Below are 10813 nucleotides of genomic sequence, written 5' to 3' on the forward strand. Positions count from 1 at the left end.
ATGAAAGAAAATAAGTGCATGTTAAGGAGGAAATATGAGTTCAATTTTTAAATCATGTACTTTGAGATTATACTAAATGAGCAGTTAGAAACAGGGTCTGGAGAGGAGGAAAGAATTCTGGGCTAAAGGTTTGAGAATTACATCAGAATGTAAGTAGCAAATAATTAGGGCCAAAGGCAAGATGAGGTCACTTGGAGATTGTATGGAGAAGAACAGAGCTGAAGACAGAATACTAGGGATCCACTAATATTTTAAATTCAAGGAAAAAGTTGGCAAAGGTAACTGAAAATAAATGATCAAAGCCTCCATTGAATTTGGTATAACAGACATTTAAAATTGTAAGCAAAAGATTAAAGTTTTCAAATCAGTGTGGTCAAGAACCACAATCCCTTTCCCGTGAGCAGTTCTAGCTCAGGTTCGAGAAAGGCAGCACTCATCACCACTACCATATCCTTCTCTTGGTTATTTCACATCATCCCGTCTTTGTTACCTCTCTGATCTCATCTTACTCCTCTTCCCCTTGCTCACTCTGAGTGCTCACTCCCTGTCAGAGAGACATGGGGTAAACAATTAGTGTTCATCTGCTTTCCTGGCACCTATCCCTTGTTGAAAACTAGGAAACCATAAAGAAGTAGTTAGCAGGATGTTTTGGACTGAATGTTTCTAACCTTTGAAATTCATCCATTGAAATGTTACACCCCAATGTATCAGCATTAGGAGATGGGGCCTTTGGGAGGTAATTAGGTTTAGATAAAGTCATGAGGATGGAGCCCCAGGATAGGATTGGTGTCCTTATAAGAGCAAGAGTACAGAGCTCTCTCCCCACCATAAGAGGACACAGTACGAAGACTACCTCTTGTAAACCAGGAAGAGAGCTCTTAGTCAGCCTGAGCTGACAAAGACACAGGAGTTGCTTTTCTGGGTTCAACAGATTCTGGTGGCTTACCTTTTGATTTGCTAGTAAGAAGGGTGGAAAGGACTAAGATGGCTTTTATGCACATCAGTATTGCAGGCAGAGCATACACCAGGGGCTGGTATAGAGATAAAAGTCCTCTCACAAATTGTATTAGTTTCTGGCCCTTCTCAAGAGCCTCTATTAATGGACTGTCACCATTATTTACTGACAATGGCCTCTCCTCACAAAAAGTCTATGCCTCCTGACTGAATATATTCAATAAAAGTGGTTGCAATCATTTTCAATTCAGTTTCACAAATATTAACGGAGCCCCAATATGTGTCAGGTACTATTAGATGCCGGGAATAAAGCAATTACTGAAACTAACAAAAACTCCTGTCCTCATGGAGCCCAAATTCTAGTGAGGGAAACAGACAAATAAGAGAAGTAAAATAGAGAGCACGCTAATGTTAAGATAAAAAATAAGGAAAAGGAGGGAGAGCCTGTAATTTTAGATAGGAGAGCCGAAGCAGGCCTCACAGAGAAGAGTGGGATTTTAGAGAAGACATGAAGGAGTGAGAATGAACAATGGAAATATCTTGGAGAAAAGAAATCAGGCAGTGGGAACAACAAAGGCAAAAGCTCTGAGGATGCAGAGAACCAGGTGAGCCTGGTAGGAGGGAGGCCAGAGTAGCTAGAAAAGAGTGAGCAAGGGGGAAACATTAGGAGAGGAGATCAGAGAGTAACAGAGCATGAGGGTACACTGTTGTGTAGACTATTCTGTGGGACATGAATGCCACTAGGGCTGGTTTGACCAACAGAAATAGAATGTGAGCCACAAACATAATTTAAATACTTCCAGTAAGCACATTTCTTAAAAAAGGAAAAAGGCAACTGGTGAAATTAATTTTAATAAGAAATTTTATGTAACCTAATATATCTAAAATATTATTTTGACATGTAATCAACATAAAATATTATTTACAAGGTATTTTACACTCCATTTTTCATGTTCGGTCTTGGAAATCCAGTGTGTATTTTACACTTAGAGCATATTTTAATTTGGACAAACCACATTTCAAATGCACATGTGAGTAAAGGCTACCATACCTGACAACACAAAAATAGTTTAGTGCAGAGGAGTGACATGATCTGATTTATATTTTAACCAGGAATCTCTCTTCATGTGTAAAATGAGAATAATAACTTCTACCTCAAAGGGTTTTGTGATGAAATAAAACAATGTATTTGAAGCATAGAGCCTAGCCCTTGGCACAAAATAAGCAATCAATAACTACTAGTTTTCTTCTAATATATCATTATATAGGATATATTAGAAGCAATGATATATTAGAAGCAAATTATGCTATTGTATATAATGATATGATATATTAGATATATTAGAAGCAAATTATGCTATTGTACAGGACTTTTAAATATAAATCTTTGACAAGAAATTAATTTACTACTAATAATAATCCTGAGCATCTATGAGCTATAAACTGTGCTGTAATATTGAGTATGCAAAGGTAAGCAAAACATGTCACCTAGATGGAAACAGACTAGTGGAGGAGACAAATACTTAAAAATATAACATTGTAAAAGTTTTAACAAGTAAAACGTGTGAAATAAAATCAGAACACTCACAGAAAGTAATTAAAAATTACAAAATCCAATTTACATTTCACCAAAGTCTATTATTTGACAATGTCTTGCTGTAATTTTTGGGCAAGTGTTGAACTGGGAAGCTCTGAAAAATGCTGTTACTTCTATAGGTAAGAATTAACAATGCTTTACAAAATACTATTAAGCAATGGACAGATATTAGGTCAAACTACTTAGACCTAATTTTTTCTAGTTACAAATGGAAAAATTATAGATGAATAAACACTGGCTTCAATCAATAGTATACACCATATATTATACACCATATGTATACATGAATGGTGCATACAAATGGAACATTCTTAAATTAGGAAGTGCTTATATGCTGTCTCACATTGCTTAATTATTTCAACCTCAATTTCCTAAACTACAATCAACCTAAAGTTCCAATTTTAGTCAGAATTTTAAAAAATCACATTAACTTAGCAATATGTATTGAAATCTTAAAAATGTTTATATCCTTTTCACCTAATAATTCCACTTCTGACAAGCTAGTATATGTAAAAAAGGATTTCTCCACAAAAAACTTTAATTGAAACATTATTTATGTTGAAAATTTGGAAACAACCTAAATGTGCAACAATCAGGAAATTGCTAAATTAAGTACAGCACATCTACTCTATAAAGTCTTATATTAATGTTAAATTATGGTTCTGAAGTTTGAATAAAACAGGAAGAAGTTAGATAATCACAGTGTGACTGCAATGATGTTTTAAAGTTAAATAAAAATGAAAGGAAATATATCAAAACGTTAATAAATTAACAAGGATATAGATGGACAATGCGATCATGAGTACCTTTTTGTGTCTTTTTCTGGAAAGTGTAAAAAAAGAAATAATAAACTTGCATGGCTTTAAATACTATCTATATGCTGATGACTTCCAAATTTCTATCTCCAGACCAGATCCTTAATAACTCTAGACATAATCCAACTGTTTACTCAACATCTGCACTTTCCTGTCTAACAGATATCTCAAACTGAACTCCTGATCTTCACCACCAAACCTGTTCCTCCTGTGGCTTTACCCATCTGTACTGGTTAACAATTTATGGCTGTTGTCAGGAGGCCTCGATTTCATGCAACATGGCCCCTTCTTTATAGCTGCTTAAGTAGTCTCACAACACGGGAGCTGGCTTCCCCACAAGTGAGTGAATCCTAAAGAGAGCAAGGCACAACGCCAATTAGGACCTAGCTTTGAAGTCGCACATTTTCACTTTCACCATAATCTATTCATTAGAAGCAAGTTTTAAATCCAGCCCACAACTCAAAGGGAAGGAAATTAAGTTCCTTCTCTTGAAAAGAGAAACGTCAAAGAATGTTATAAATATCAAACACATATTATAAAAGCCCTGTAACATCTCAGTTGATGGTAATTTCAGGTCCCTGTGGTCATCCTTGTCTCCTCTGTTTCACTCTCACTTTCATCCAATCTATGAGGAAATAATTTTGGTTCTACTTTCAAAATACATCCGGAGTCTAACTATTTTTGTCCACTCCCACTGCTACTCCCATACTGCTGTGAAGGACATGTAAATCTCTTTCCTGAATTGCTGAAATACCCTACTGCTTCTACTTTTGTCCCTTATATACTATTCTTACCAAGCAGCCAGTGTAATCATTCCTCTGCTGAAACCCTGCATTGGCTCCCCATTCTCTCGGAGTAGAAGCCAAAGGCTTTACATGACCTCCAAGACCCTACATAATCTGGCCTTGTCACCACCTCGATCCTCCTATTTCAGCCACCTTGGCCGCCTTGTTATTTTTCTTTACTCTAGTTGTTTCTTCTGCCTGGAATGATCTTTCTCCAGATATCCACTTGACTAATTACCTCACTTCTTCCAAGTCTTTACTCAAATCTCACCTTTTCAATAAAGTCCATCCTGCCCACTTTATAAAATACTATAAACTACCCAGCCCCCACCCTCACTCCTGCTTTCCCTCACTCTGCTCTTTTTTCCCCACAACACTTTCCACCTAATGTGCTACATAATTAACTATTCATTGTCTTTGCTGTTTACTATCTGCTTCCTCTTACTAAAATATAAGCTCCATGAAAGCAGGAATCTTGATCTGTTTTGTTCATAGATGTATCCCAAGTGTCTGAAACAGTGCCTGGCACATGGGAGCAGATCAATAAATGTGTTGAATTAATAAAAGGATAAAACTGTTTAAAAATTAAAATGGCTATTCAATATATGGCTATATGGTCATACCACAGTTTATCTAAACAATTTTAATTGAACATTTACATAGTTACCAGCTTTTCTCTATTACAAAGAATGTAACGAACACCTCTGATATAAGTACCTATTACGTGACTTATTTCCTTGGGAAATATTTCTAGAAGTGGAATTGCTGGGTCAAAGAATATGTGCATTTTTAAGGGTAAAATGCAATACCAGCAATATATGAGAATGCACATTTCCCCACATTCCCACCTAGATGGGTTAGTAATGAATTTAAAACAGATAAACCTGGGTTCAAATTCTGGGTTCTGCCAGTAATGAGCTTAAAATAGTGTATCTATAAAATGAGAATAATTCCATCTACCTCATCCCATTGTTGTGAGTATTAAAGGAGACAATGCATATGTAAAGCTAACTTAGCACACTATGTGACCCACAGTAAACAGTCAAAATGATGCAGTTGACTTCTATCATTATGACTTGAAAGAAATCAAATTGAAGTGCCTTGCAAATCAGTATAGGAATGCCAACTAATTGCCAACTAATGCCAGCTACTATAATAAAGTATTTCTTTGAAGCTCAACTTATTAAATCATTTAGCATCAAATTAAAAATATTTCTAAATATAATGCATATAAGGTGGGGGGATGGATAATATTACTACCCTGATTCTCACTTTTTTTTTCCTTTGACAGCGGGGGAAACTATAAACAATGCTTTACATTCCCTGGCTTGCCTTTGAAATGTACACACAGTGCACCACACCCCCAACACACACAGAGAGAGAGGGAGAGAAGGGTGTCTTAAACTGCTGCTCCAACTTGATCTGTAATCAAGGGAACGGTAAATTTCTAACCAAGGCCTTCCGTGGGGCTAGCCATGTATACTTTCAAACAGCTCCAATTAAAAAGACAGATGATTATAGAAGGCAGTGCCTGTTCTTTCTTACAACCTCGCAAAAACGTAAATAATCGCTTCCAGACCCCTTGCCACCACTCCCGACTCCAGATGCTTGACGGCCCTACCTCATCTGTATATTCTCCCCACCTGATGTATATTGTTAATCCTTGGGTGTATGTAACTAAAACTGTTGGTGCATAGCTATCTTTTTCTTTGTCCTCCTGCCTATATAAACATCCCTTCATTCGCCTACATTTAGAGCACTATGCCAAGGCTTCTTGGAACTCTGCTCTCGGGCAATATCCTCAGATGGGCCCAAATAAAAATCTCTTTCCTTAAATCTACATAGATTCGATTCCTCTCTTCGTTGACCACACACACACGCACCCCTATTCTGACACCTTGTTGACCCTGACTTCGAAGTCAGTCACCTCCCAAGTCTCAGCTCACCCCAAAAGTCCTAAGGAGGTTTGCTTTGCTGGGTTTTAAATTCAAACCTGTGCCAGACCACAATACCTTGAGCCTTGACCCCCAAACCCCTCGACAACAAGAAAAACACGGGCGTCTCTCCCTGTCTAGGGGCGGGGGGGCGGGGGGGCGGGGGCAAGCCACTTGAGCCCGGATGAGGCCGGCGGCGGCCCAGGCGCCCGCAGTCGCTTCCGCCGCCAAGGCCGAGCTCAGGGGCCGGAACCGCGGCGCATCCCGCTGACGCGCAGCCCCGCTCCACGGCGGCCCGCACCGCTGCCCGCACGCAGCACCCACCTAGCTCCTCGCGCCCCGCCGCCTCGGCCGCCGCCGGCGCCGCCGCTTCCATCTCTCGGGGGTCTCCAGGACGCCGCCGCCCCGGTGCGCGCTCTCCCGCCGCTGCGTGGCCCGCGTCAGACCGAGGCCTCCCCAGTCGAGCCGACCTGCGTGGCGCCCGCCTCCGGCCCGACACACCCGGCCCGTGCGAGCAGGAGCATGCGCAGTGGGGCGGGCCGGCCCCGCGGAGGCGCAGATGCGCGAGGGGCCCGCTTGGGGCTCAGACAGCGCTGCCGGTGAAAGGCGCTAGTGGGAGCAGACCCCTGCGAGGGGAAGCCAGGCTGGAGAAAGGCAGGGTAACGGGAGAGAAGGAGCATTTTGGAGATAACCAGATGGGAGCTTAGAGCTGGCAGAGACCCAGGCCTATCAACTCCCTGGGGGGTGTCTTTAAAGATGACCACGAACTTAAATTTCAGGAGCCTGTTAGAATTCTATAAGGCACCTTGGAGAATGAAAAGTAGGAGGGTATTTGCCCCTATCCTTGTTGGAGTTCTGACTACTCCTTGGTTATCGGTATTCTTATGCCTCTGTTTAGAGATATACGATACACACGGCTAGAATTTAGCCCAAGTTTCATTTTAAGGATTTTTCTATGCCCTTCAAAGACATTTGAAGTTAACCGCGGTGCAGAAAGGAAATTAAGATTAAGAGAAATTACACTGAAATGGTGTCAGATACTCTTAAGCTCTATACATGCATTGTCTTATTTAATTCTGATGACAAACCCGTGAGATAACTCTAATGTTTATATCCATTTTATAGACGAGGGAATTAAGGTACACAGAGCTAAGTAACTTGTCCAAGGATAGTAAACTAGTAAATGGCAAAGATGGAATTCTGTCTGCAGCTGGAGCTGGGGCTCTCAAGTGGGTGCCAATAAATAATGGATGAAGCAAACTTTTGGATAGAAAGGAAAATTATTTTAATTTTGAAATTGCTTTCATTTTTTTTTTTTTTAAATTTCATAGTTCTTTAAAGTCAAGACACCAGACAACATTTTCTTTTTGTTGGTTCCATTTCAGTGGTGTCTTCTTAGGAAGTTGTGTGTTTTTTCGGGGGTGAGGAGTGTCTAATTTCTAGGATCACTGATGTTAACTACATGGTGGTGGTGTTAAATATTTAAAATTAAAAAATTAAAAAGGTACACAGTTACATAATATCTATATCTTTTCTCCTGTTGCATCCTTTTATAGGTTTCATTAGCGGTATTGATGGTTTGCCAAAACCTGTTGTTTTCCTTTAGATCAACCCCAATTACTCACACACATACACATGCAAACCCCAAAGAAAGGTTTTGTTTAAAATGTTCCTGACATATAACAAATATGTAGGAGAGACAGAGAAAAAAGAACTTTATCCTGGATTATAACTAGAATAGTCCCTAATATGTGTTGGGGTGAGGCACCTGGTTTGAGATCAGAGGGAAAGAAGATAGGCACCAGACAGGTAATTGCCCATAAAACCATCCATTATAATGAGAACACCTGGGACAGTGTCTTGAAAGAGGATTATCCTTTGAGTGTTAAAAGGGATTAAAAGTCATTGTCCTCCAATCTCAGGAAAAGCAGATCTGGCAGTGTGGAAGGAAGAAAGGCCTGACCTGTAATGGAAGCCTAGCTGAGGCAGGCAACCAGGCTGTGTCTTCAAAGGATGAGGTGGAGATAAGCCAAGAGATAGGGATGATCATAAGATTTAAGAGAATTATAGTTTTCAGATATCACTACATGAGAAGATATTTGCTGTGACTTCTACTCCAGATCTTGTAAACTGGAGCAGGTATAGGGAAACGCTGTATCAGAATACTTCATAAAGAATCTGACGGTTCGAACCCTGATCATTTCTTTCCTTTCCTCACTTCCTGGATCATATCTCAATTACGTCATTCTTTGTAACCATGGCACTTGTTTTATATCCCCATTATAACACTTCTCTCCTTGTGTTATAATTATTTCCCTATCTGAGTCTTATGCTGTACTGTGAGTTCCTGCAGGAGAGAAGCTATATCTTTGTGTCTTTGTCTCAACAGGGTCTGGTAGAGTGCCCTGCATGAATTGTCACTTAATAAATAGGTGTTGAAAGTTGTTACATAGAGCCTTATAGATACATGAAAGGAAATGCACGTCACCCTTGAATAACATGGGGGTTAGGGATTCCAACCCTTCTGCACAGTCGAAAATCTGCGTATAACTTTTGACTCCCCAAAAATTTAACTAATAACCTACTGTTGATTGGAAGCTTTACTGATAACAAACAGTAGGTTAACACGTATTTTGTATATGTATTATATACTGCATTCTTATAATAAAGTACACTAAAGAAAATGTTAAAATCATAAGAGGAAATACATTTACAGTACTGTATTGATACTCTAAGTTTACATTGTCTGTTTACTAGATGAATCATTTATTGGTACCTACATCAATATTGTCTTATATAAGACACTGTAGATGTTATACATATTAACACTAGACATCAAAAATGAAAAGATAATGTGAAAAAAATTCATATTTATTTTCGGTATAGCGATTCGTGCATTGTTAATGAAGCAGCAGCAATATGATTGCTTTATGGTAGCCTAGTATAATCAATATGATTGCTTCACAGTAGCCTAGCCTATACAATGAATGAATCATTATAAAATTTTTATAGCATACAGTATTGCAGTAGTATTCATAATACAGTATTAGAAACATTATTACATTTTTTTGAAAAACCACTTACCTGTGATGATAGGCTGATAGGCATTTTCTCCAATTATCAGAAGGCAGGGAGGCATACTGTATAGTAATGTAATTCTTTGAAAGCAAAGTTATAAAACTAAGAAAGTTGACACGTTATTAATTTTATAGAAAATATCACTCACCTTTTTCTAAGTAAGGCTAGGCTATGCACTTCCATACAAGTATCACCCACAATGAATACTTAGGTGATGATGATAACACAAAAATGTCTCATATAGTTCTCTCTGTACAGTTATTAGATTTTCACACAACAGATAAGTTTATTAACCGTACGGTATGATGATGATCTACGATTCATTAAATGGAAATGGATCAGCATAAAGATCTTCATCCTCATTGTCCTCACGTCGAGTAGGCTGAGGAAGAGGAGGAAAAGAAGGATTGGTCTTTCTGTCTTGGGTGACAGAGGTGGAAGAGATGGAGGAGGTGGAAGGGGACACAGGCACACTCAGTGCCTGTACAGAAATACATTGTAATTTCTGACTTTTTGCTTTTTTATTACTTTAAAAACGTTTTTATCTGGTACCAATCCTTCTTCCACCATTTGCTCTAGTGTCAGTGCCCATATCATAGAAGAGCCCATGTCGTAAAAGAAGTCAAAAGCAGTGTTGAATAATCAGAACCCTTTTGCCTGATTGTCTAATGTCAATTTGTTTACAGCACTGCCTCTTCATCTTCCTCTTTATCTGATACTGGTTCAGAAGCACTCATCTACACCAGTCGTCTTCTGTTAATTCCTCCAGTGGGGTGTTTGTTAGCTCTTGAATTTCTCCAAGATCCGTATCTTGAAACTCTTTACCCTCCATCCTTTTTGTTACATCCATAATCTCTCCTGTGATTTCCTTGATTGGCTCTGTTGCAAATCTTGTGAAGTCATGCACGACATCTGGATACACTTTTCTCCAGCAAGAATTTACTGTTTCAGGCTTGATGGCTTTCACAGCTTTTTCTATAACAATGATGGCATCTTCGTTGGTGTAATCTTTCCAAACTTTCATTATGCTTTCTCTATTGGGGTTTTCTTTCATAGCATTGACAATCCTTTCCATAGAGTACCATGTGTAAAGAGCCTTAAATGTCCCTGATCTAGAGGCTGAATTAGAGACGTTGTGTTTGGGGGTAAGCAGACCACTTTGACACATTTGATGTTGAACTCATGGGGTTCTGAGTGGCCAGTAGCACTGTCCAATATCAAAAGAATTTTTAAAGGCAGTCCCTTACCAGCAAGGTACTTCTTGACTTTAGGGGCGAAGCATTGATGGAAACCATCCAGAAAAAGGGTTCTCATTGTTCAGGCCTTCTTTTTGTATAATCAAAAGACTGGCAGTTGGTGTTTATCTTTTCCCTTCATGGCTCAGGGGTTAGTAGCTTTATAGATGAGGGCAGTCTTCATAATAAACCAGCCTGCGTTTACACAGAATATTAGAGTTAGCCTCTCCCTTCCTGCCTTAAATTCTGGTGCTTGCTTCTCTTCTTTACTAATAAATGTCTTTGTGGCACTCTTCCCGCCCCCACCCCTCCGCCCCCCACCAGAATAGGGCTCCTTTGTCTGCATGAAAAAACCTATTTAGGCAGATATCCTTTCTCCTCAATGATTTTATTAATAGCGTGTGGGAACTTCTGC

General features: G+C 39.3%; 1 protein-coding gene across 1 annotated transcript in view; it reads right to left on the minus strand.

Moving 5' to 3' along the window:
• The window catches only part of SLC36A4 (solute carrier family 36 member 4), a 41169-nt gene extending 34505 nt beyond the window's left edge, over positions 1 to 6664 (minus strand). The window contains exon 1 of the mRNA XM_039847667.1: positions 6410 to 6664. Within this exon, the coding sequence (XP_039703601.1) occupies positions 6410 to 6461 (52 nt within the window). The 5' untranslated portion in view covers positions 6462 to 6664. The remainder of the gene's footprint in view (positions 1 to 6409) is intronic.
• Between the last annotated feature and the right edge of the window lie 4149 nt (positions 6665 to 10813).

The sequence above is a fragment of the Pteropus medius genome, unplaced genomic scaffold, assembly GCF_902729225.1.
Source record: "Pteropus medius unplaced genomic scaffold, Ma_sr-lr_union100, whole genome shotgun sequence".
Taxonomy (NCBI): Eukaryota; Metazoa; Chordata; class Mammalia; order Chiroptera; family Pteropodidae; genus Pteropus; species Pteropus medius.